Consider the following 25741-nt stretch of genomic DNA (forward strand, 5'->3'; position numbering starts at 1 on the left):
CACTCATTTTGAATTTGATACCTGCAACACATTCACAAAAAGCTGGGACAGGGACATGTCTAGGTGTCATCCTCGACAGCACACTCTTCTTCCAAGCGCACATAAGCAACATCACACGGTTTGCATACTTTCCACTTATGAAACATCAATCTCCTCCATCCAGCCCTTACCCCCCACACTGCTGCTGTTCTTGTTCATAGCCTCATCCCTTCCCACCTGGACTATTGCAACTCTCTCCTGTTAGGTCTCCCCAACAAGTCACTAAAAAAAATAGCTTCTCCACAACTCGGCCGCCTGTATTCCCCACTACTCACCACATCACTAAAGCCCTCCAACAACTCCCTGTCCCATACCGCATCAATTATAAAATACTGATCTGCACCTTTAAGGCCATCAATAACCCCGCCCCGGCATATCTTTTTGACGTCCTTCATGTTGCTATACCCTCCCGCTCTCTCAGATCTTCGTCCTTCATCCATTTCACCATCCTTTCTGCACGTCTGTCCAATGTTGGGGACAGAGCCTTCAGCCACTCTGCCCCCCGTCTTTGGAACTCACTACCAGCTGACCTCTGAAACACAGACTCATTAACCCTCTTCAAATACAAACTCAAGACACTCATATTCCGGTCCGCCTATTCACTTTAACGTTGCCCATATCAGTTGCTATTTTAATGGATGTTTTATGTTCTGTTATTTTTTTATTTCTTTAAAATATGTTTGTACAGTGACGTTGAGAGGCTTGAAAGTCGCATTTAAATAAAATTAATTTATTATTATTATTGCATTACCTTTTAACAACACTCAATAAGCCTTTGGGAACTGAGTTGAGGATACTAATTGTTGAAGCTTTTTTTGGTAGAAGTCTTTCCAATTCTTGCTTGATGTACAACTAAAGTTGTTCAACAGTCCATGGTCTCCATTTTCATATTTTGAGCTTCATAGTGGCTTGAAAGACTCATTGAAATAAAATGAATTATTATTTTATTATTTTACAATCCGTTTTAAGATTCTTTTGTTTTTAAAGCTTTAAATGGTCTCGACCCACCTTAACACTCTGAGCTGCTCCACCCCTACACTCTTGTACGTTTGCCTAAGGTCAGCTGACCAGACGCTCCTGGAGGTGCCGAGGACTAAACAAAAGCTCAGAGGGGATACAGCTTTTTCCAATGGCGGTCCATCTCTGTGGAATTACCTCCCTAAATATTAGGCAACGCCCCATACTGCTTATCTTTTAAAACCTGTCTCAAAGCAAATTTATTTATATAGCCATTTCATACACAAGGTAACTCAATCATGTAAAGCACATTTTACATGGTTAAAAATATTTAAAAACTAAGTAAAAAAACTGCTTATAAAGTTTTAAAACAAGCAGAAAAATAAAAAGTACAATTAAAACAGCACCTGGTGTGCTTGGCACATGCAAGCTTTCATTCTGGATATGTTCTTCAGATAGTAGAAGTCAGTTTTAGTAATTGATTTGATATTCCTGTTGAAAGTCAGGTCCGAATCTGTCTGTACACCAAGGTTTCGGACTTGTTTTTTTATTTTATTTTTATAGAGCGACTCCAGGTATTTACGAACAGCAATGCTCTTTTCTTTATTGCCAAAAACAATTATCTCAGTTTTGTTGCAGTTTAATTGAAGAACATTTTGCCTCATCCAGTCTGTTTTAGACAGTGACACCTATTTTTATTCTTTGGTTTTCAACTCTGCATTAGACTCTGCACTGTTTTGTTTTTAACGTCGCTGTTAATCGGTTTTAGTTTGCCCTGTTTATAAAAAAAAAAAATAAAAAAAATGCTTTTTGAATAAAATTGAGCTGAGTTTGTGACTGTGACTGCGAATGGTTGTTTGTTTGTATGTGCCCTGCGATTGGCTGGCAACCAGTTCAGGGTGTACCCCGCCTCCTGCCCGATGACAGCTGGGATAGGCTCCAGCACGCCCGCGACCCTAGTGATTTGAAGCGGCTCAGAAAATGGATGGATTGATGAGTTATTTATACATATATGATATCATACCTGTAAACATGAAAGAAGCCCAAACACTGTCTATTGTGAGCTCTGTGGTGACATTTTCTGTAAAAAAAAAAAAAAAGAAAAACATAAATGTTTAAAGTTCCTATGGGTGCTTTGAAACAGTCCCCTTCCCCAGAGGCGGAAGTGCTTTTACCTGGTTTGCCGAAATGCAGAAATAGTTTGTGTATACACTATACCGGATTAACCTGTTCACATGTGGAATGTTCCAAATTGGTTTTTTTTCCCCCACATACCTCAACTTTCCTAGTCTTGTTTTGCCCCGGTCCCAGCTTTTTTTGAATATGTTGCTGGCATCAAATTCCAAATGAAAGAATATGTGCAAAAAAAACCCCAAAACAATAAAGTTCATAAATATCTTGGTGTATTCAATTGAATGTAGTTTGAAAAGGATTTGCAAATAAATGTATTCTGTTTTTATTTACATTTTACACAGCGTTCCAACTTCATTGGGACTGGGATTTGTACCTACAAATAAAAAACCTAAATGATCTTTTTTCTTATCAATCACTAAAAAGTCAAACAAATGTTTGTCTACAGGAAATAAATAATATGTCACTGTTGCATTCTTCTGGAGGAGAGTGGATGTCAAATTATTTCAGTCATGAATACTGTTGTGTCCAAATAATCAAAGAACATACATTTATATTGACAATAAATAACCGTTACTATTCAGTATATAATGTTGGAGCAAACATTTGATTTGAGCTGCATGATACCACAATGAGGGATGGTTATGAGTATAATAAAAAAACAAAAACTAAATCTATAACTGTTTATTTAATAATGGAACTTTGAAGATCTCTATTGTAAACAATTATACATGGGTGTTTGTTTAATGGTCTAACATGATCCATTCATCCATCCATTTTCTACACCGCTTATCCTCACTATGATCCAGTAAGTATAATTTCCTAAATGAGTGCATTATATACAGTATATTCAATGATAAAATGTCAATAGTTGTGCTCTTGGTAACAGTCATGATGGATGTCTACGCTCCTATGAGTATAGTGTAGTTACTATGCGTGTTCAGATATTTTTAAGTATAGCGTTATTGGTAGTGTCATGGTTAAGCTGAAATGTATGCTGCTGGCATGGGATCTATTCCCATTTACTGCCCATTACAATTGCTCTGTGATTGACTGGCGGCCAGGCCACACTGTAGTCTGCCCAATGCCCCAAGTCATCTGGTCCAGCCCCTGCGGTGATGCTAAAGTTGTATACAAAATGGATTGATTTTTAAATGTGCATCCTGTATATTTTTTATGTCCAAAAATACAATACTTTATGGCTTCATACTGTATATTGTTCCACCTACCCATACTGCCATTGAGAGATTTCTTTCAAGATGTGCTGAAAATTCTCAGCTGTGTCAACATTCTTATGGACAAAACATGCCATATCAAGAATTAACATTGCATCCTGGCACACCGTGCATTAGGATAGAATAGTTTTTTATTGTCATTGTTGTAGAACAATGAAAAGCAATTTAGCTGCTCACAGTTTAGCAGCTATTAGTTAAGCAGCTTTTTTTAACGGGTAAAGCACACCAAACTATAGTCAAGTCAATTTTATTTATACAGCAGAAAAACACACGTTATCTCGAGGCACTTTACGTATGGAGCAAGTCTCGAACTATGCTCTTCACACATTAATAACCAGACTGAACCCTGCAGTGCAGTACTTTATATTTCAGAAAATAACTGCAGTAAAACTACATACAAAACCATATACTGTACAACAAGGTGTACAATATAATTAGTAATATTAGGGCCCAAACACTGAGAGGCCTTCGTTTACAAGACCTGGATTATTTACGTAACTGTAATGAACTTAATTCCATTTGAAATTACAGTGGGGTTTAGTTCCCATTTAGTGATGATGTGAATGTGAGTCTGAATGGTTTTATTTCTTGTTTGATTGACTGGTGACCAGTCCAGAGTGTAATCCCCCTTTTGCCCAATGTCAGCTGGGATAGGCTCCAGCTCTCCAAAACTATTAACAAGATAAATGAAACAAGGTGGATTGATGGATTCCAGGAGTTGGTCGTATATTGCAATTAGAGCTGCCAGAGAAATTGTTTCACGGTCCACATATTGCATCATTAATCTACTAAATCTCCTTATCCTGTTTTATCCATTTCAGTTTTACCTGTGTATTTGTATTTAATCTGTAGTGGCTAAAGGAGTTAAAGGTCTTTTTTTGTTGTTGTCAATCGTTTTTGTTGTTGTCAATAGTTGTGCTCTTGGTAACAGTCATGATGGATGTCTACGCTCCTATGAGTATAGTATAGTTACTATGCGTGTTCAGATATTTTTAAGTATAGCGTGATTGGTAGTGTCATGGTTTAGCTGAAATGTTGTTTTTTATTTTCTGTTTTGATGACAAAGTTGACAAATACAGGCAGATAGCAGGTGTTTGTTTGATACAGTTGACAGTCAGAAGAAAAAAAGCTAATGTCCTATCGATGTGGAAGGTATAATACAATGTTTAAAAAAGCACTTTGCGTAAACTGAGGTGCCACAGGGTGTCTTGTTTGGCAACAGAAGAGCCCTTGTGACAAGCAAAATTTTTCAACCAAGGTTGAGAATAGGAACTTTGATAGCTGTAATTTGGGGCCTTCCTTTATCAGACCAGGTGGGTAAAGTTTTGTGTTCTAACTCACAAACGTGATGGCTTTGAAAGCACGGACGGAGTGACTTCAGTATACACACACTGAGCTCTTTTGCTCTTGTGCTCTTCAGCCCTCATGAATAATTCTGCAGTGCTGCTTTTCAATGCTGTTGTTGTTGTTGTCTGCTGTGGTGTCACTCCTGTCTGAGAGAGGTGGCGGGGACAGAGGACTCTTTACACTTCAGTCCCTTCTGCACTTTCATTCAGAGGCACAGGAAGCAGCAGGAAGAAAGGGAGGGAAGTCATGTCTGGCTGACTAGCATAATGGCCTGTTTGTGCCCTTGCACTAGTTTGGAGTGAGGAGAAGAAGCCGAGACAGGCAAGCAGGTAGCAACCAAAGTCAGTAGCGCAGACCTTTTAACCTTTTATTTACTATCTACGAGGCTAAAACAACGCAAAACTGTTGTCTGCCAAAGGGATGGCACATTTATACAAAAAAATTATATAAAGCCACGCACACGCATGTGCGCGCGTGCACACACACACACACACACATAAATACATTCTGTACATACTGCACATATACACAAATGCATGCGAAATGTATTATTACATACAACATAAACTGTTTCTATAGGGGGTTTAAATGGAGCCTTGTTATTCCAATTAGAATCGGTTTAGAAGCCCAAACCAAATGAAAATGCTCCATATAAACACCTCAATTGGAATAAACAGGCCATATCCGAATGGAATTTCATTTGGTTTCACAGGGTTATAATATTCCTTTTGCCAAACCGATCAGAATTCAATTTTAGTTTTGTAAACCGTGAATCGGAATGGTGCTGGGCTGCGCTCTGTCTGCGCATGCTCTGTCTTGACGTACTGTAAATGCGTGGCGAATTCATCATTTATGCACGTAAATATGGCGGCTTCCAACCAGAGCTAGTATGCGATGGAGATTATGTTTGTAACTACTTGAAACCTGTTTTTGTCAGGCTGTTGCTTTAATAAAAGCGTAAAAACAATCCCAACTACTCTGCTAAATAGAGGACTGACCTCCATCTTTATAAATTATGTGACGTTTATGTTGAATTGACAAAATTACTTACATGAACCTGTATAGGGTTTAATTGATTCTTTTAATGTGTATTCTTTTATTGTTCCGTAACTCTGGTGTAACTTCTCTAAGATGTGCAACGTTGCTAAAAGCAGCAAGCCATTCTTTGTCTTATACAAGGACATTTCCATGTGAGATACAACAGCTGGCTGGGTAGCTGATCTGAATCTCTCTCATTGAAAACTACTAGAACTGAAAAAAGGAACTCCTTAATCTTGGGCACTCTGGCTCGGAGTGTGCTGAGGGACCGGGCGAGTAGTATCTATGCCTGCTCTGCTCCTATCTTCACCTGCCCTCCATCTCTCTCTCTCCTCCCTCTCTTTCTCTCTCTCTACTATGTAAATAACTCTTTGTAATAAAATACCCACAAAGACAAGATTGCTTTAATTATTCGGCAAAGGAGGAATTTCCAAGTCAATGTCGATGCGCGCATGTCACGTGGCTTCACATTGCTTTACAAGACATGTGTACACAAACAAAGAAATTCTAGCCTACTATTTCACTTTCATTAACACACAAGGTAGGTTAGGGAAAACAGACCCTCAAAAGAAAAAAAAAAAAGGGAATGGCCTTGAAGTCAGTACATTCCTGAAATAACAAACCCATTTCACATACAATATGTAATTAATGATTAGCCTTTTAGTGGAGTAATTTAAGATATGGGTGGCATGGGGGTGCACATTTTAACGCTACAAAAATGCGCCCACACGCATACGCACACAAACACGCATGCACACACACACACACAAACCCCTGGCTATCTTACGCGGGGCCAAACACACCCATCCCACCCACTGTCGGCAAATGAGTTTGGTAAGGAAATCTCCGTTCACCCCAACCACTCCATGATGATCAGACATGTGATATGGTGCTTTGACAGGAAGCGATGTGACTACTGTATATGCAAATGATCAACACGGTTTTTCATATTTTCATTTGATTTGATCTGAATTATTATTTTGTTTTAATTCCCATTTATCTTTATCTCACTATTAGTGGTTGAAAAAAAAATAAGACTTTGCTGAAATTATATATAAAAACTGGCACGAAAAGGGTTCACTGCAGGGACCGGTGGCAGGGCACAACTCATTTGGGGGGGCATGCGCAGGCCACGCCCTCTCAAATGAGTTACTGTGCCCCCTCCCACCCCTCCAAATGAGTTGTGCCCCATGACACTGACACTGATTTGCATGTTAATAGTTTAAAGTGTTAATAAAACATTTCAGTATGACGTCACAAGTTCTTCCGGGTGGCAAAGGACGACGCAATCTAGTAAACAAACCTTCATTTCATTTGACTAAGGCAGAGTGATTGAGAGAACAGAGTAAACCTATACAGTTTTAATGTTAAGTGTCAGTCGAAAAGCCTTTTGTCACCCAAATAAAATGGCGGAAACAGGATGTTGTTATGACTCAAGCAAAAACCGCAGTCAGCGTGCGATCGTGTACATTATATTGTAAAAAAAAAAAAAAATGCATACCAAAAAAACAAAAAAGTGTGTCCACATTGAACAGTCACCCAACCTCGTTGCGTCCGGATCAATGCAGCATAGGTCAAAGGGGGAATGCTTTTTGCACACTATTTTGCGCCACCCCAGCTACCTACGAACTCCAGCTAATGCGCCTGAAGGTGATGCCGGGTCGCGGAGGCGAACGTCACTAATCATTGCCTCCATGGCGGTGAATAAGCTGCACTCATGAGAAGTATTGTTATCATGAAGTAACTACCATGAGAAAGATGGGGACGCTATGCTAATTGCTAAACTATCGTGACATGAAGTTGCAAAACACTAAAAATACGTGATAAGGGTGATACAGAGCACTTATCATATACAGTAGGTCTGGCTGGAACCACATTATAGTGGAGAGGATCATAAAAAGAAAGTATGATGTCTGCACGAATCTGTGTTCTCTAATAGGAGCACACCCCTCTGTATCTTGCCACTTTAAAATAGAACTCTATTTTGGGAGGGTGGTCAGGGTACAGAGGTGTGTGCTCCTGTTAGAGAGAGACTCGTATTCCGATTTTGCTGAAATAAGCAGGAACGTCCCTAAAAAAGACGTTGTTCGGATGGCAGAATATCCATTCGTTCATCCATTTTCTTCCGCTTATCTAATATCGAGTGGGCAGGAGCTTAAGCAGGGAAGCAGAGACTTCCCTTTCCCCAGCCACTTCATCCAGCTCTTCTGGGGGGATCCTGAGGTGTTCCTACGCCAGCCCAGAGCCGTAGTCTCTCCAGCGTGTCTTGGGTCGTCCTTGGGGCCTCTTCCCGGTGGGACGTGCCCAGAACCAGATGTCCATGCCACCTCATCTGGCTCCTCTCGATGTGGAGGAGCAGCAGCTCAACTCTGAGCCCAGATGACTGAGCTTCTCACCCCATCTCCAATGCTACGTTCCCACCGGATGTGAAAGATCGCTTTGATCTCGCATCGCTCGCTTGAGTTTGATCGCGGGTGTAAAAAATACACATTAAATGCGCATTTGCTTCATGAGCGCCGTAAGCCTCCAGGAGGCGAAGACAGCATTTCCCCTGCCATACCCGAGCAGCAATAGATGACCCTTTGACCTGTATTGTGGCTCTGTACTCGTGGAAGCCCAAACCTCTTCTGAATGCTGAACGCTGGCATGCTTGGGTCCACAACACCACCCAGAGGTGCACACAGCTTGGTGAATTTCACCACCTTCTCCAGGAGCTGCTTCTGCATTACTGCAGCTTCCAGTGCTACATGAGGCTAACCTGTGCCCACTTTGACAACCTGTTGGCTCGAATCGCTCCAAGGATTTCCCTACAAACTACTTCAGGCGTTCCATCTCAGCTATCAGCTATACCTATCCATTTGTCTCTGGTGAGTGGCAATTTCATGTCATTATTTGGTGTGTCAGAATAAATTAAGGTTCACTCCATCTACTGAGTCACACACTGCAGGTTCACTACAAAGCTAATAAATGTATCAAAAATGATGTTGAAATAACTACATCATGCGGCCAAAATGTAAAAAGCAATGGATTGATGAAAGGAATGGCATGAATTTGGTCGGATCGATTACATTATCTGATCAACAGTCGTACACATCTCTGAACTGTGTACAACTTCAACATTCTATAAGGTTACCGGAATTTTTTATTGTTTTATTTATTTTGGAAAGCAGCAATATATATACCTATCAATAAAGTAGTACAACCACTAGCAACACGTTTTATATATTTGTTTGATGTACTGTATTCAATATCTATATATATATATTTGTACGGTCATGATGTAGTTATTTCAACATCATTTTGACTACATAACAAGACGGTACACTTTTTTTTTCTCTCCCCCCCCGAATTGAGACTGTTTGACATGAAAAGTATCACCTGTTCCTGTTTTAGGTCAATTAGGATTTAACATTCCCAACAAACCCTCACAATACGTTTGGGTCTGCCACCATCAAAGCCCATTCACCACCAGGCAGGGGCCGAAATTAACTCTTTTACTCACCAGCCAAGTTGGCCTGTAGATAAAAAAAAAAATGCACCGGCCAAGCATATTTTTTACCGGCCAAAATATTAAATAATTTTACATAGGGTTGCACAATACTGTATGTCGAAAAATATCATCATTGCGATAATGGCATGTGCAATATGTATATACTCTCTGTGTGCAGCCCTAATTTTACACACATTTTTATAATACTGGATTATGTTGGATATCACATAAACATTAAACAACAGCAATAAGAAAAAAAGTTTTATTTAACATCAATAAAGTCTGGCCTGCCTTTTACTGACTGTCCTCGTGCCGCAACATTACAGCCTCCATGGGATCATACTCCCTGGCATGTGTGCTTCTGTTTAATTTTTCATCAAAGAACACTTTTAAAGGACTTTCAAGCTTGGAGGTTGAAACATCAGGCTGTCAATGTTTCATTTAATTTGGTTTTAAAGAGTTTGGATTTTGCTTAGTAGAACTGCTGTGTTGAAATGTTGTATTATGAAATGTTCTAAATGTTTTTAGCTGGGTGATCTGGCAAACCCCCTCTCCCCAAATAAAACTATGACCATTTTTTCATATCGTCCTATCGTGATTATTTTCATGAAATGTTTGTTTTTAAACTTTTAAAAATAGCCAGTTTTAAAGCATCTATACTGAAAACTAAAGAAGCTAGAGAGTAGTGCATTTTATTAATGCCTTTTGTTAATAACACTCTTCGAAGTCAATAATTAAAACCATAACAACATGATATTAGACAACATAATATGATACTTTATAAGCTAATAAAATACATATAGAAAAATATAAGCACTCTTCACTCAACAGTGCAGCAAATGTAGAAAAATATAACACTAATTTGAAGTCCTGAGTATTTTTGGAGGTCCAAGATACAAAACAAACAAACTGCCCCCTCAGGGATAATGAAGATACCTTGAATTGTAAACATTATCATTCTCCAGTTGTGATGCTACATACCCTGTTAACAATATTGGTACTTTCAAATGTGCATCATCTTTAATAACAATACAGATTAAATAGTTTTGCCATTTTACAAACCCAACTCTAACATGGAAGAGAGTCCAACCCCTCTTAAGAAGACTGGTACCAAGGCAAGGTACAGAGGGGTATGCTCCTGTTAGTGAACACAGACTTGTATTCTGATTTTGCTGAAATAAGCAGGGGCGTCCCTGGAAAAGTCACTGCTTGGACTGCAGACTATATTGCTCCAAAACCTGTATGTACCTTTCACCATTAATGGTGCCTTCACAGATGTGCCAATTATACATGCCATGGGCACTAACAAACCCCAATACCATCACAGATGCTGGTTTTTGAACTTTTAACTTTTAACATTTTGGATGATCCTTTTCCTATTTGGCCCAGAGGACACGACGTCCATGATTTGATGTTGACTCGTCAGCCCACGGCACACGATGTAAATGTTGCCAAATTCAACATGGCCTCCACGTAGGCACGGGTACGTGTGTTGGCTGGATCTAGTCATAATGTATATCTGTGACCTGGAAATATGTGTGTCCCTATCTCTGCCTATATTGTACCACAGCGTCAGTAAACAGCAGTGGCCAATTCTGGAACTAACAGTCTTTGTCAACGCTGGTTTAAGTGACAACTGGAAATTATTTTTGGAAACGTACTGTCCAGATGGTCTGTTACTTCCAATATCCGTTAAATCGGGGTCCGTTAAATCAAGGTTCCACTTGATTTTGTTTTATTTACATTTTACACCATTTCCCAACTTTATTGGAATTGGGGTTTGTACATTTAAATACTTTATAATAACTTTACATTATTTTTGTATGTGGTAACTTTACATTATTTTAGTATGTGGTAAATAACTGTACAATTTACAGAAATGTCTAAGTGTACTGTAATACTTGCCCATGATTCCAAGCATGCAATGTAACATTCATGGCTCCACAGTCTTTAAGCATTTTGGTGTAGACATGCTTATATAACAAGAGACACATGCAAGAAAATATGATCATACAAGAAAGAGAATGTTAATAAAACTCTATTGTGAAGAAATACTGAACACTAACAATGCGGCTCCGTTGCAGAAAAGCATTGTTGTATATGCTTCTATTATATACACGTAAAATGCTTCTGTGGAAGGAAGCTCATTGTAGAGGTCAAGAGACAGCAGGCGATTGCCGCTTTTGTAGGGTGTCACCTGATTCAGGTTAGCGAGCCAATAGAAAATACTGCTCAATACTTGGAGTGAGTTGCAGGTCGTGGATTAGTACAATGTATGAAGTGGTGTTTGACTCCAGAACACAATTCATACTCTCTTCCCACTTTTGTAAGTAATATTTTTTTTTTTTGGGGGGGGGGGGGATTAGATTAATTTAGTGGCACCAGTGTTGCCAGTAAGGTACTGTAATTGAGGTTTACAGTAACTGACTGACAATATGTACGAATGATCGTGTGTGGGTTGGGATAGATTCATGAGGTCTGCGGACATATTTTAGTCGCCCACGGTTATCACCAGCTCATCCTGTTTTTAATCAGGTTGTCTATTGCCATACCGGCCAAGTGACAATGCTCCAGTCATGCTCAGTCACACACGGATCGCTCTCTCCATTAATGTGAGACCGTCATTACACCTCACTTAAAGGGAATGAATGAATTAAGCCGCTTTGATTGGCGGAGAATACAATCAGCTGTGTTTACGCCCACCGGTGCAGACAGCCCCTTTTTGTTAAATACGATGGCTGTGTGTCTGCGAGATTATGACAACCAGGTGTAACCCACTCCCTCGCAGAATTACGCCACACATCTCACAGGATTTGCGCTAAACAGGAAAACAGAGTCTGTTAGGTTTGAGGTTGCATTACCAGATAAACTGTACTAAAAAGGTTTAGGTATTTTTGTATTATTGTTTTTATTAATATTTTGTATTTATTTAAAAAAAAATCAAAATTAATCCAGCATAAATAGTTCTAAAGAGAAGACAGCAAGACTGCCTGGTGGTGCAGTAGCCGCTTCAACAGACTGGGAAGCAAACCTCCATCATACCTCATCATCTGTTCATCTTAAATAGATTCCACAATGACAAAGTGCAATTTGGGGTTTCCTTTGCATTTTTTTATCATTAGTCAAACATCACTCCTCAGAATCCTCAAAAGAGAGTGCTGGCTGCTGAGTTAGCGGCCTGGGCTTTTAGCTCAGCGGTTAGTGCACTTGACTTTCAACTGGGATGTTGGTTGTGTGGGTTTGAGCCCCGGGCAGTACCACCCCGGACCCTTGTTACACAACTTTTCTTGAAAGGTTTTGAGAGAGGCCCTTTTGTACTGAATGACTATGCCCCAGTGCACAAAACAATGTCTGTAAAGGCATGGTTAGAAGAGTGAGGTGTGGAAAAACATGCGATCCCTGACCTCAATCCCATCAAATACCTTTGGAAAGAACCGGATCAGAGATGATGAGCAAGGCCCTCTCATCCAACATCAGTTACCTCACTCAGGATGAATGGAGATAAATTCCCACAAACACACTCCCAAATGCTGGAGAAAATTTTCGCAGAAGAGGAAGAGAAGCTTTCATACCTAAAAAGGGGCCAGTTGCTGAATAGTTTGCTGTATTTTCAATTCCTCCATCTAGCTTGTGGGTTTGAAGTAGAAATAGACAAAAAAGCCCCACATCCCAGTACTTTTGTCCATATTATGTTAGATTGATCCAAATGTCCATTTCTTACTCGTATTTTTCTTTACTCAATGCCCCTCACTTAGACTCACAGCTTCCCTCTCCCACCCTCCCTCCTTCCGTCCCTCCCTCCCTCCCTCCCTCCCTCCTCACATCCACTTATTCTCTTCTCCTGAGCAATCATCCTCTTTCTCGTTGCTACCCCAGTTCTTCCCACCATCTCTATCTTCTCCATCTTTTTACGCACTTTGCCTTGCGTCCTTTGCTATTTCCCATAACTCTGTTTTACATTCACCCCCACCTCCCCTCTGCTATTCTCTTCTTCGATTTCCCCAGTGGACTCTTACAGTAAACTGGCTTGCGTAATTTAAATGCAGGGCCTTCTTTTTCAAATGGATGTGGTGGAGGACAGGGATTGGAGAAAGATAGGACAAAGGTGAAGGACATGGAATGAAATGAATCCATTATCATGAGTATTGAAAAGACTCAGTGGCACAAAGACTACTCTGAACTGGTCCAAGGTTTACAGCTTAAGGAAAAAGTAAAGCATTAGCCTGCCTTCCTCTCCAAATAATAATAATAATAATAATAATAATAATAATAATAATAATAGAGTCACTGATGGTGTAGTGGTACACTCGCCTGACTTTAGTCCAGGCAGCGTGGGTTCAGTTCCCACTCGGTGACGTGAGTGTGAATTCACTCGGTGAATGTGAGTGCGAATGGTTGTCCGTGTCTATATGTGCCCTGCGACTGACTGACGACCAGTTCAGGGTGTAGTCCGCCTTTCGCCCAAAGTCAGCTGGGATAGGCTCCAGCGTCCCGCGACCCTAACTAGGATAAGCGGTGTTGAAAATGGATGGATAATAAAAGTAAACACTTTTACAGTGGACATATACAGTATCTACTCTGCCACTAAATGGCAACCCCTTTTACTTTCCAGTCACCTATATTGTACTGGTCGAGGATCATTGGTTTTTTTGACCAAATGCTAACACTAACTAAACACTAATCAAGAAGAGAATTAAGAAAGGAATTATTGTTTATCCAGACCATCTAAAGTGGAACGCGCCATAGAATTCATAGATGATTTTACACTTGAGACTATGTGAGTCCCAGGATGCACATGTCTGGAAACAATAAGTCCTAGCCCTGGAACAATGAGTCCCTGCAACTTATCATCATGGAGTACAGATACAGTAATCCTCCACTGTATGACGGTTGTTGCTTTGGGGCCCCGCTGTATTGCGGATTTTTATTTGTACAATTTGTATTTTGTGTTATCCATTGCTCTTGCGCTCTCAATATATTATGTTTCTGCCTGCCACAATGGCACATTTTTTGAGGGTGATATATTTTCCCCAAAACTATCACGATAAACGATATTATCGTTTTTTTTTTATGCCACTGATATGATATTATAGAGCATAATAATTCAAGTACATCCTTTTTAAGAAAAAATAACTTTCCATACTAACAAATAATGGACATTGGCATTGTAATGTAGGACAATAAATAAAGTATCTTCAATAAAAAAATATATATAAATAAATCAGACTCAGGCTCTGTCCGCAAAAATTTCACTTAAACAAATATTAAACATTTGGCACAGAGGTATAGAGTCATTAACCCACCAACAAGGCCCCAAACATGTCTTAAAGCCTGCCAAACTTGAATGAATAAAAATAACCCCACCATGTATTGTATATCGTCGAAAGCCTTTGGGCTTTGTCACTGTTTTTAAATCAGATGTCATACATTTTATTGTCACTGTTATTTTTTAGTCTTTGTTTGAATTTATTTTATGAATGTTGTCGTGTTATGTACTGTATAATTTCTGCTGCCTCTTGGCTTTTGAAAAGGAGACTTTATCTCTCAATAAGATTTTACCTGGTTAAATAAAGGATAAATCTGAGTTGTGTGTTCCCCACATTACACACACACACGCCTACACACACACACATGCACGCACACACACACACACACACACGCACACACGTAGGGTGAGTCTTAAACCATGCGTCTACAGATGCAGAATGTGTCCCTGCTAATTTTTGTGCGTCACAGACGCGGGACGCACATCAAACAAGATACCTGGAATGTAATTAAAATGCAATGTTATGTGTGATGACGGACAAGTTTGTGGCGCCCCCACAAAGCAATAACTGATGAATGAGAAATTTTTTTGCTAATTAGCAGCCTGTAGACAAAGAATATGCACGCGTTGACCTTGATCTCAGCAAGATCATCAGAATCCTTGCTGTTCTGAGAAAGCGGATCAAATAATACAAAATTGGGTCAAGAGGCAGTATAATAGATCAACAATATGTACCAATTTGACACAACTACCTCAGTCACCTTTAATTTAGTTAAATTAAATCCAGTTTAGTTTAATTCAATTCCTTTAGATGCCCTGCAATTGACTGACAACCAGTCTAGAGTGTATCCCCCACCTCTCTCTCAACCTGCAGTCAAATGGCTTGAGCTCACTTGTGATCCTAATAAGGACAAAGATGGATGGGTGGATAGAAGAAATAGTGTGTTAAATTTTCTTCTGCATAAAGTCAACAAGTAATAAAGTTTACATCCATGTCACTTTTTGGGCCTTGTTTAAAGGACCTTTAGCGTCCAGATGTCGTATATTTCACTAACAAGTTCTCTATGTATTTTTTGCTCAATAAAATTCAACTGGGAGTCATTTACAATATTATCAATCTATTTTGAGGCAATCAGTAAACAACTGATTACCCTCCAAATGCCCCCTTTTCATTGCCAAACTCGATACGCTCCCATACAGCGGCTGAAATAAGTATTTAACTCGTCACCATTTTTCTCATTAAATATACTTCCAAAGGTGCTATTGACCTGACAATTTCACCAGCGGTTGGGAAAAACCCATGTAATCCATACATACAAAGAAAGTAGAACAAATAAGGTCAGAAATTAAGTTGTGTGTAAAAATGTGAAATGACAGGAAAAAAGTATTGAACACCTGAAGAAAGGGAGGTACAAAAAGGCATGGAAAGCCAAGATCTATCGATAATCAAACAGCCATCCAGCCCCTTGTCAGTGCAAATGAATATCAGCTGGTTCAGTCCTAATTGATGGCCTACAAAAAGGTCTCATTGCCAAGGTGTGAGTCAAGACACATCTCATGATGGGTAAGAGCAGAGAGCTGTCTCAAGACCATCGCAAAGTCATTGTTGCAAAACATAACTATGGCGTTGGTTACAGGCGCATATCTAAGCTTCTGAACATTCCAGTGAGCATGGTTGGGGCCATAATACATAAGTGGAAAGCCAATCATACCACCATAAATTTGCCTTGATCATGTGATCCTAGCAAGATTTCGGACAGAGGAGTGGAAAGAATAATCAGAACAGTTGTCCAAGAGCCAAGGATCACCTGTGGAGAGCTTCAAAAAGACCTGGAATTAGCAGGTACTGTTGTCACAAGGAAAACGGTGAGTAATGTACTCCGCCGTCATGGGCTGTATGCACGCTCACCACGCAAGACCCCATTGCTGGGAAGGAAAAAAAAAAGCATGTCAAAGCTCATTTATAGTTTGCTGAACAACATTTGGACAAGTCAGTTAAATACTAAATGTAGTCTGGTCGGATGAGAGCAAAATTTGACTGTTTGGATGCCATAATGCACACCGCGTTTGGAGGAGAAATGGCACTGCACATCACCCTAAAAACACCATACCAACAGTGAAGTTCGGAGTTGGAAACATGATGGTGTGGGGCTGCTTTTCAGTAAATGGTACTGGTAAACTTGACATTATTGAGGGAAGGATGAATGGGCAAATGTACCGAGACATTCTTGACAAAAATCTGCTGCCATCTAATGAGGATGATGAAAATGAAACGAGGGAGGACATTTCAGCAGGATAATGATCCAAAAAATACTGACAAGGAAACTCTTAATTGATTTCAAAGAAAAAAAAATAAAGCTGCTAGAATGGCCCAGCCTTACTTCAGCTGCTGTATCTTGCTGTGACATCAGTAATGGAACTGAAGACTAAATTCGCTGTGTTGCCGTCTGGACAAAGGAATGCACTATACTATGAAGCAGCAGTATTTACTCATGTTTAATATATTGTCACTTTCGGGCGGAATCCCCCCACCACCAAAATAACTTTTCAGGAAATAAGAAAAAAAAACATCTTGCTTGAGTTTCCGAACACCGCTTTGTTCAAGTTTGTATTAAACCTTATAGTGCTATGATGTACCATTGCACTCACATCAACACACAGCACCCTAAGATTATGTTCAATAGCTAATTTAATATGCTAAAAAAACATCGCTCATTCATTACAGTGTCATTGATTAAAATAATACGAACACGGCACCAGCCAACCATGCACATCAAAGTCCGCCGAGCGCAAACGAAACTCAAACGCCTGTGCTACGCCATATTCCCAAACTGTTTTTCAAAGTTGAGCGATGCAATCAATACAGCAATGAGCACACTAACCCAATGTATATAGCCAGAAATGAATCTACATGTACTTACCTGATGTGGTTAATTTCCTTCTGCAACGAAGCATAACAGCAATTGATATTAACAAAACAAGCCTACTCAACTATATCTAACCTCACTATTGTCACTCGTTATTGTAAAAAAAAAAAAAAAAAAACCTTTCAATATAGACAACAGTTACACCGCAGAACACCTACTACTTTAATAAGGAAATGTGCTCGTCTTCTGTCGATGACGTCAGCAGGCCTAAGATTACTGAGGTGTCAATTTTTTTTGGGGGGGAGGGAATTTTTTCTGCAGACATCGTTTTTAAATCCAGAACTATGGAATAAGTGCCAATGTTCACAGCATTAAAGAGGTCCTTTAATTAATGCAGATCCCATGTAAGCAGGCTCACGAGGTGCTAAAAACATTGAGTCTTTACAAGTCTGATAAAAGTAAGTTACAAGATGTGTGACTGGAAGTAGATTGAGCATACTCTACTTACAGTAAACATATTTGTAAAGATTATTGCATTCATTTTGTATTCCGACCATTAAAAGGAACTTTAACACTGTGTCAGCTAAAATGTCTCCTAATGGCATCATTGCATGGACATATTGGACTGATGGTATGGGGTAATACCATTCTCCTCATGTGGTATGAGTAAGCCAGAGTTCCTGTAAGTCTGCAAAAGTGTGTGTGCGTATGCGTGTGCGTGTGCGCGCGTGTGTGTGTGTGTGTGCAAGCACAACTTCAGCACACAGTGGTAACCACAGTTGCCCCAACATGCCATATGGCCGATTCCTAATCTGAGCCTCATCCTACTGATATCACAGTGATTGACTTCTGTAATTGGATCTGAACTCATGCTTCTGGCGCCATATAGGAAGACAAGGATATGCTGCAAGTTGCCTGAAACAGGTTTAGGTCAAAAGCACAAAAACACAATTTAAACCAATTTGTATTAGAACCCACTCTGTCAAGAAAACTTTGATCACGGTGGCTAATAAAGGTGTCCTCCTTTTTTTCAGATTTTAATTTGACAGAAACACTAATAAGACCCACTAATAAGATTTTACTCAAAGCTAATATTCATTCATTCATTCATTCATCTTCCGTTCCGCTTATCCTCACTCGGATCGTGGGCGTGCTGGGGCCTATCCCAGCTATCTTCGGGAAAGAGGCGGGGTATACCCTGAACTGGTCGCCAGCCAATCGTAGTAGTAGCTGAAACCAAGAGCAGGCGGAGGCTGATGTAAAATGAGGAACAGTTTATTGAGCAAAGGTTATGGAAGTGGTCCTGGATGTGTTGACAGGTGGCAGGCAGTGGACAGAACAGGGGGCTGGCGGGAATGACGTAGGTCAGGAACACTGGGAACGAGGAGACACAAGAGTTAACAAGAGAACGAGGAGTTGAGTAGCTTACATGAGTACGGTGGGCCGTGGTACCGCTAGGAGAGGCTGCAATACTTTGGCGAGGATTTCCGGGAAAAGTCAGGCTTAAATGTAGGTGGTGATGAGGGTTGATTGGAGACAGGTGCGTGGCTTGAGGAGAAGCTGAAACAGAGAGGGGAGGGGGAGAGAGAGGACGAGAGGGCGCAAAGCGCCATCCAGGCTCCAAAACAGTACTGCAGGGTAGTCCATGACAGTACCCCCCTCTCAACGGACGCCTCCTGGCATCCTGCCAGGCTTTCCCCGGGTGAGCCGCGTAGAAGTCGTCCAAAAGAGTAGGATCGAGGATGAGCTTCCGGGAAATCCAAGAATGCTCCTTTGGCCCGTACCCTTCCCAGTCGACCATGTACTGGAACCCCCTCCCCCTAGGCCTCACGTCGAGGATGCGCAACACCGTGAAGGCTGGATGGTCGTCAATAATCCGGGGGGATGGAGGGGGTACGGCCGCAGGGTTTAGGGCGCAGGTGGAGACAGGTTTGAGCAATGAGACCTGGAATGTGGGATGAATCTTAAGGGACTGTGGCAGTTTTAACTGGACGGAAGTGGGATTAATGATTTTGGTGATGGGAAAAGGACCAATGAAGCGTGGAGCGAGTTTACGGGACTCTGTTTGAAGGGGAAGGTCGTGGGACGAGAGCCAGACGGATTGACCCACCTTGTATTCGGGCGTCGGGTAGCGATGACGGTCCGCGAGCTGCTTGTTGCGTGCTGCGGACCGGTTCAGCGCTGCCCGGACGTCCTTCCAAACTGCCTGGGCTCTCTGAAGGTGATCTTGTACGGAGGGGACTGCCACCGCCTGCTCCTGTAGGTCGAACAGTGGAGGTTGGAAACTGTAGCAAGCCATGAATGGGGACATACCGGTAGCGTAGCTGGTGAGTGAATTATGAGCATATTCAATCCATGGGAGGAAGGAAATCCATGAGGAGGGGTTGCGGGCGGCCACACAGCGGAGTGCTGATTCCAGGGTTTGGTTGGCCCGCTCCGTCTGGCCGTTGGTCTGCGGGTGATACCCCGAGGATAAGCTGGCTGCCTTCCCGCGGAGGAGGTTAGTGACCAATGCTACTTTGGAACGTTCGGTGGGATAACTGTACGGTTGGAGATTGAATACGAGTGAGCAATGAAGAATAAACTGGCTATATGCACCTAGGTCCCCGGAGTAGGGCTCGGGCGGAGGGACATGAGGTTCTTTGTACGGGAAGCGGGGTGGCTCGGGAGGAGTACTTACAGGGGGTTGCATGTATTGCGTCTGTTGTGAAAGGAGGGAGACATGTTGCGAAAGGGAGTGGAGCGTTTCGGTGATTTCTTGCAGGTCTTTGTCCTGTCGTCCAATGTGGGCGCTTTGGAGGGTTAGTGCCTTCTTCAGAGCCTCCGGAGTTGCTGGGTCCATAGTGGCCAAAGTATTCTGTCAGGGGTGGGAAGTAGCTGAACCCAAGAGCAGGCGGAGGCTGATGTAAAATGAGGAACAGTTTATTGAGCAAAGGTTATGGAAGTGGTCCTGGATGTGTTGACAGGTGGCAGGCAGTGGACAGAACAGGGCGCTGGCAGGAATGACGTGGGTCAGGAACACTGGGAACGAGGAGACACAAGAGTTAACAAGAGAACGAGGAGTTGAGTAGCTTACATGAGTACGGTGGGCCGTGGTACCGCTAGGAGAGGCTGCAATACTTTGGCGAGGATTTCCGGGAACAGTCAGGCTTAAATGTAGGTGGTGATGAGGGTTGATTGGAGACAGGTGCGTGGCTTGAGGAGAAGCTGAAACAGAGAGGGGAGGGGGAGAGACCCTTTCTTTATCAGTCGTTCTGCATTACTTTTTTCTCTAGACACCCTCTGTACTCTGCTGTAGGATTCAACCTTTTACCTTTTCTCCCTTCTTCTCGTCACACTGCATCCTCCAGAATGTAACCGGTCGTGGCCTCTAAGGGGGTCTCTTTGCCGAATGCAGTAGGAGTAGTAGTATTTCCTTTGTGTGTGTGTGTGCGCGCGTGCGTGTGTGTGTGCATGCGTGCGTGCGTGTGTCGGTGCATAATTGTGTGCATGTGATTGTTTGACATTGCTAAAGTTTGACCAAAACGCACAAATTCATTACTTGACAGAGGATGATTTCACTCAATGCACAGGTAATCTTCTCTGTCTGATTCTCTTTCTCTCCCCACCAAGGGTGACTAAACAGATTGTGACTGTGTGTGTGTGGAGGGGGAGGTGGTATGATATGTTTCGGCCCATGTCAAAAGTCACTTCACCCCTAGGGGGCTTCCTGACAGCAATCTCTTGCGTCCCTCTGCTAGTTTTGGGTGTGCGATGGTGCTTGTGCATTCTTTGAAACCAACTCTTCGTGTGTCTCTGTTTTTGAGAGATAACGACCCCTGGGCTATAAAACCATACACACCCAAATACACACCAATATAGGAAGAAAAAAAAAAAACTTCCCAGCGAAAGAAAAAAAAAACATATTTCAAAGTTGGACCTAAAAATTATTTAAGCATTGAATGTTGTCGGTTGTGACACTTGTATATAGTGTACTTTCGGGCTATGTAAAAGTCCCTCTCTCCTAATCTCGGGGGTATTTTCCAGAAAGACATCACTGATTCTTTAATACAATCAGCAGAACCACAGCTGCCCTACCACCATGCTTAATTGCATCATGGAGTCAGTGAAAAAGTCGGGAGTGACCTGCTGTTGCTTTCTGGGAGGCTGAGCTGCTTATGACCTTTTAGCTTTTCTCTTTTTGTGTTTTAAAGTTGAAGCCATAAAGCCATAAATGGATTTACAGTTTTGGCCTTTTTTTGATTCCTTCTAGACAACGGGGTGCACGGAAATCAAAGCTGTTTCTTCAGGATTAGCAGTTACTGCCATTCTTAAGGCTTCTTTATACTCGCGTGGATGGCGACCGCGCTGATGTCACTGCGGCTGTCCCATGCGTAGTTTGCCTCTATACTCGAGTGCAACCCACGCGCGCTGTTTTCAAAGTGTGCTGCTGTTCTCTTCCAAGTCGGGGGTGTCGCTACGGCTGGTATTGGATAAGACACCACAGGGTGGAGTTTCCGCTGCATTTTTTTTTTGCCATTTCCGGTAGCCGGTTTTCCTTTCAGTAACAAGGAACAAAGCAACAACAGTGGCGACCGCGACAGAACAAATGGACCTAGATGACCAGGTGATGGTTTAATTATGCTACAAAATCGATCAAGAAGGGGACGACGTAGATGGTATCTAGAACCAATGGGCACGCTGGTACGTCATCACAGCATGTGACTAAAAACGGACCAACGGACAGAGATGTTCTCCGCGGCGTTTTTTTGTCGGTTGCGCGGCACGCTACGCAGAGGTGCTGCGTGGGGCAATTCGTCGGTCACGGGATGCAATGCAGGCGTTGTCGGCCGTGCGATCGCGGGAGTATAAAGAGGCCTTTAGGATTTACAGTCTGACACACTGTATTGAAGTCAGAAAGAGTGACATTTGTACTACGGGAAATAATGTGAAACTGAAAATTGACCTTGCTCTCTTACATATATATATGGTTCATTATACGTGCGATTGGCTGGCGACCAGTTCAGTGTGCACCCCGCCTCGCGCTGATTACTGTGAAGAGAGAGAGGGAGGGAGAAAGAGAGGGCGAGAGGAGCGCAAAGTGCCATCCAAGCTCCAACAAAAGGACTGCAAGGCACAGCTCATGACAGTACCCCCCCTCTCAACGGACGCCCCCTGGCATCCTACCAGGTTTCCCTGGGTGAGCTGCATAAAATTAACTAATAAGGGAGTCCAATATCAGCTTTCGGGAAATCCAGGAGTGCTTCTCTGGACCATACCCCTCCCAGTCTACCAGGTACTGATAACCCCTCCCCCTGGGCCTCACATCGAGGATGCGCGTAACTGTGAAGGCCGGATGGTTGTCGATGACGCGGGAGGGGGCACGGCCGTAGGGCGAAGAGCGCAGGTGGAGACAGGCTTGAGTAGTGACACATGGCATGTTGGATGAATTTTTAGAGACTGCGGAAGTTTCAGTTGGACAGACGTGGGATTGATGATTTTTGTGATATGGAAAGAACCAATGAAGCACGTAGTGAGTTTCCGGGATTCCGTCTGGAGTGGGAGGTCATGGGAAGAAAGCCAAACGGACTGACCCACCTTGTACTCAGGCGTAGGAAAGCGATGAATGTCCATGAGTCGTTTGTTTTTCTCTGCAGACTGGCCGCCCGGACGTCTTTTCACATGGCCTGGACCCTTTTGAGGTGATCCTTTACCGCGGGAAACGCCACCACCTGCTCCTGTTCTCTAAATAATGGAGGTTGGAAACCATAGCAAGCCATGGACGTACCGGTAGCGGAGCTGGTGAGGGAGTTGTGGGCTTATTCAATCCATGGGAGGAATGAGCTCCAGGAGGAGGGGTTGTGTGCGGCAACACAGCGAAGCCCCGATTACAGGGACTGATTCGCCCACTCCGTCTGGGCGTTGTTCTGTTGATGATATCCCAAAGACAAGCTGGCTGCTGCGCCCAACGCTTTACAGAATTCCTTCCAGACAAGGGAGTAGAACTGAGGTCCTCGGTCTGGACAATATCGATGGGGATTCCAGAGTTTAAAGACATGTTGGACAAGGAGGTTAGCCGTTTCAAAGGCAGATGGTAGCTACGTAATGGACATATTTGGAAAAGCGATCGAAAATAGTGAGAATGATCGAGTTACCTTCATAGGGGGGTAGGATGGTAACGAAGTCCAGAGCGATGTGGGACCAAGGGCGGCTTGGGATGGGCAGCAGACCAGGTGGGGGCAGGTGTGAAGGCTTCCCTCGGGCACAGACGGAGCAGGCTTGGACGAACTCCCAGGTGTCTTTAACTAAGCTGGGCCACCAGATGTGCTGCTGGATGAACTGAATTGTGCGGCTGATGCCGGGATGACAGGTGAGCTTAGAGTTGTAGGCCCACTGAAGGACGTCAGAGCGTGCGGACAGACGGTTCAGAGGTCCGGTCTTGAGATCCGGGTGAGTCTTTTGAACCTCTTTAACCACCTATTCGATCTTCCAAGTGGCCGCTCCAACGAAGCACGAGGAAGGGAGGAGGGATTCTGGTTCTGCAAGGCTGGAGGGGTGTAAGTAAATTTGTGACAGGGCATCAGGTTTGCTGTTGCGGGATCCAGGACGGAAGGAGAGGCAGAAATGAAATCGGTTCAAGAAGAGGGCCCAGCGAGCTTGTTGGAGTTTTTTTTTTCTGTCAATATGGGGTGCTGTGTGTACATTGAGGGGGAAAAATGAACTTAAATGATTTTAGCAAATGCCTGCAATATAAAAAATAATGAAAACTTTAAGGGGGTCTGAATACTTTCCGTACCCCACTGTATTCATTTAATTCTTTCGTCATTCATCTCAACTAAAACAAGATGGCGCCTACCAGTGTGGTCGCCTCGGTAACGCGCTCTCTAGTATTGTCTTTGTTTTTGTGTTTTTTGTGTTTTTCGTCCATCTTTGGAGACCTTACATGACTCACTTACACAAGGGGAGACCTGCTAACCATCAAGGAGTCTACTCCGGACTTTCTGTCACCAACTTTCGAATATCCGCTCAGTTTTTTCCCCGAGTTACTCACCGGAGCGGCGTCCGCGGTTTTCGGACACATGAGAGGACACAGATTGGCGTTCCCGTCGATCCACCTCGCGAATGTACGCTCCCTACCCAACAAAATGGACGAGCTTCATCTTCTGTTAAAGACCAGTAAAGACTTCGGACGTTCCGCGGCCATGTGCTTCACGGAGACCTGGCTCTGCGACGCTGTACCCGATGCCGGCATTATGCTTCCCGGTTTCCACATTCATCGAGCGGACCGCGACATGGAATCATCGGGGAAAACAAAGGGCGGCGGGATATGCCTCTATATCAACGAAAAATGGTGTACGGACGTCACGGTGCTCAGCACACACTGCAGCCCGCATTTGGAGTCGCTATTCTTAAATTGTAAACCATTCTACTCGCCACGTGAGTTCGCATCATTCATCCTCGCTGGCGTCTATATTCCGCCTCAAGCTAACACGAACGCCGCATTGCTAACGCTCGCCGATGAAGTCAACGAAATTGAAAAAAAACACCCCGACTCACCCCTCATTATTCTCGGGGACTTTAACAAAGCTAAACTCAACCACGAACTCCCTAAATACAAGCAGCACATCGACTGTCCTACCAGGGAAAATAAAATTTTGGACCATTGCTATACTACGCTAAACAACGCATACCGTACCAAACCTCGTGCAGCACTGGGCTTGTCCAATCGCTGCTTAATTCACTTAATACTGACATACAGGCAAGAACTTAAATGTGCGAAGCCTACAGTGAAAACAGTCAAAAAGTGGACAAATGAAGCCAAGATGGAACTTCAAAGCTGCTTAGACTGCACAGACTGGAGTGTCTTTGAAAATTCAGCTGGCAGCCTGGATGAATATACGGACACTGTCACATCCTATATCAGTTTCTGTGAAGAGGTCTGTGTACCAACAAAATCATTTCGCACATTCAACAACAATAAGCCGTGGTTCACTGCTAAACTTAAGCAGCTTCGCCAAGCTAAGGAGGACGCATATCAGAGCGGGGACAGGGCCCTGTATAATCGAGCTAGAAACCAGCTGACCAAAGAAATTAACATTGCAAAGAGGATCTATACAGCAAAGTTGGAAAAACAGTTTAGCGCAAACGACTCTAAATCAGTCTGGCATGCATTCCAGTCGCTGACTAATTACAAGCGACGATCCCCCCAAGCTGAGAACAATAGCACACTAGCCAACGACTTGAATACCTTCTACTGCAGATTTGAAAAGGACAGTTTCACACCACACACCAACCCGGCCGCACCCGCGACCACAATCACACCTCTGACCTCTGCGTTAACCATCCATGAACAGGATGTGAGACGCATCTTCAAACAACAAAAGATTAACAA

At 42.7% G+C, this 25741-nt stretch overlaps 2 protein-coding genes across 7 annotated transcripts in view; one reads left to right on the forward strand and one right to left on the reverse strand.

Annotated features, from left to right (window-relative positions):
* The window catches only part of myt1b (myelin transcription factor 1b), a 162636-nt gene that overhangs the window by 13740 nt on the left and 123155 nt on the right, over positions 1-25741 (forward strand). The window lies entirely within an intron of this gene.
* Positions 18238-20590, reverse strand: LOC133488659 (uncharacterized). The gene is made up of 5 exons (XM_061796788.1): positions 20470-20590; positions 19481-20391; positions 18823-19315; positions 18608-18744; positions 18238-18285 (listed from the first exon to the last, which is right to left on the reverse strand). Exons 2-5 carry the CDS (start codon positions 20210-20212, stop codon positions 18238-18240), a joined length of 1410 nt encoding a protein of 469 aa, XP_061652772.1. The 5' UTR covers positions 20213-20391; positions 20470-20590.

Source organism: Phyllopteryx taeniolatus, chromosome 1, assembly GCF_024500385.1.
Source record: "Phyllopteryx taeniolatus isolate TA_2022b chromosome 1, UOR_Ptae_1.2, whole genome shotgun sequence".
Classification (NCBI taxonomy): domain Eukaryota; kingdom Metazoa; phylum Chordata; class Actinopteri; order Syngnathiformes; family Syngnathidae; genus Phyllopteryx; species Phyllopteryx taeniolatus.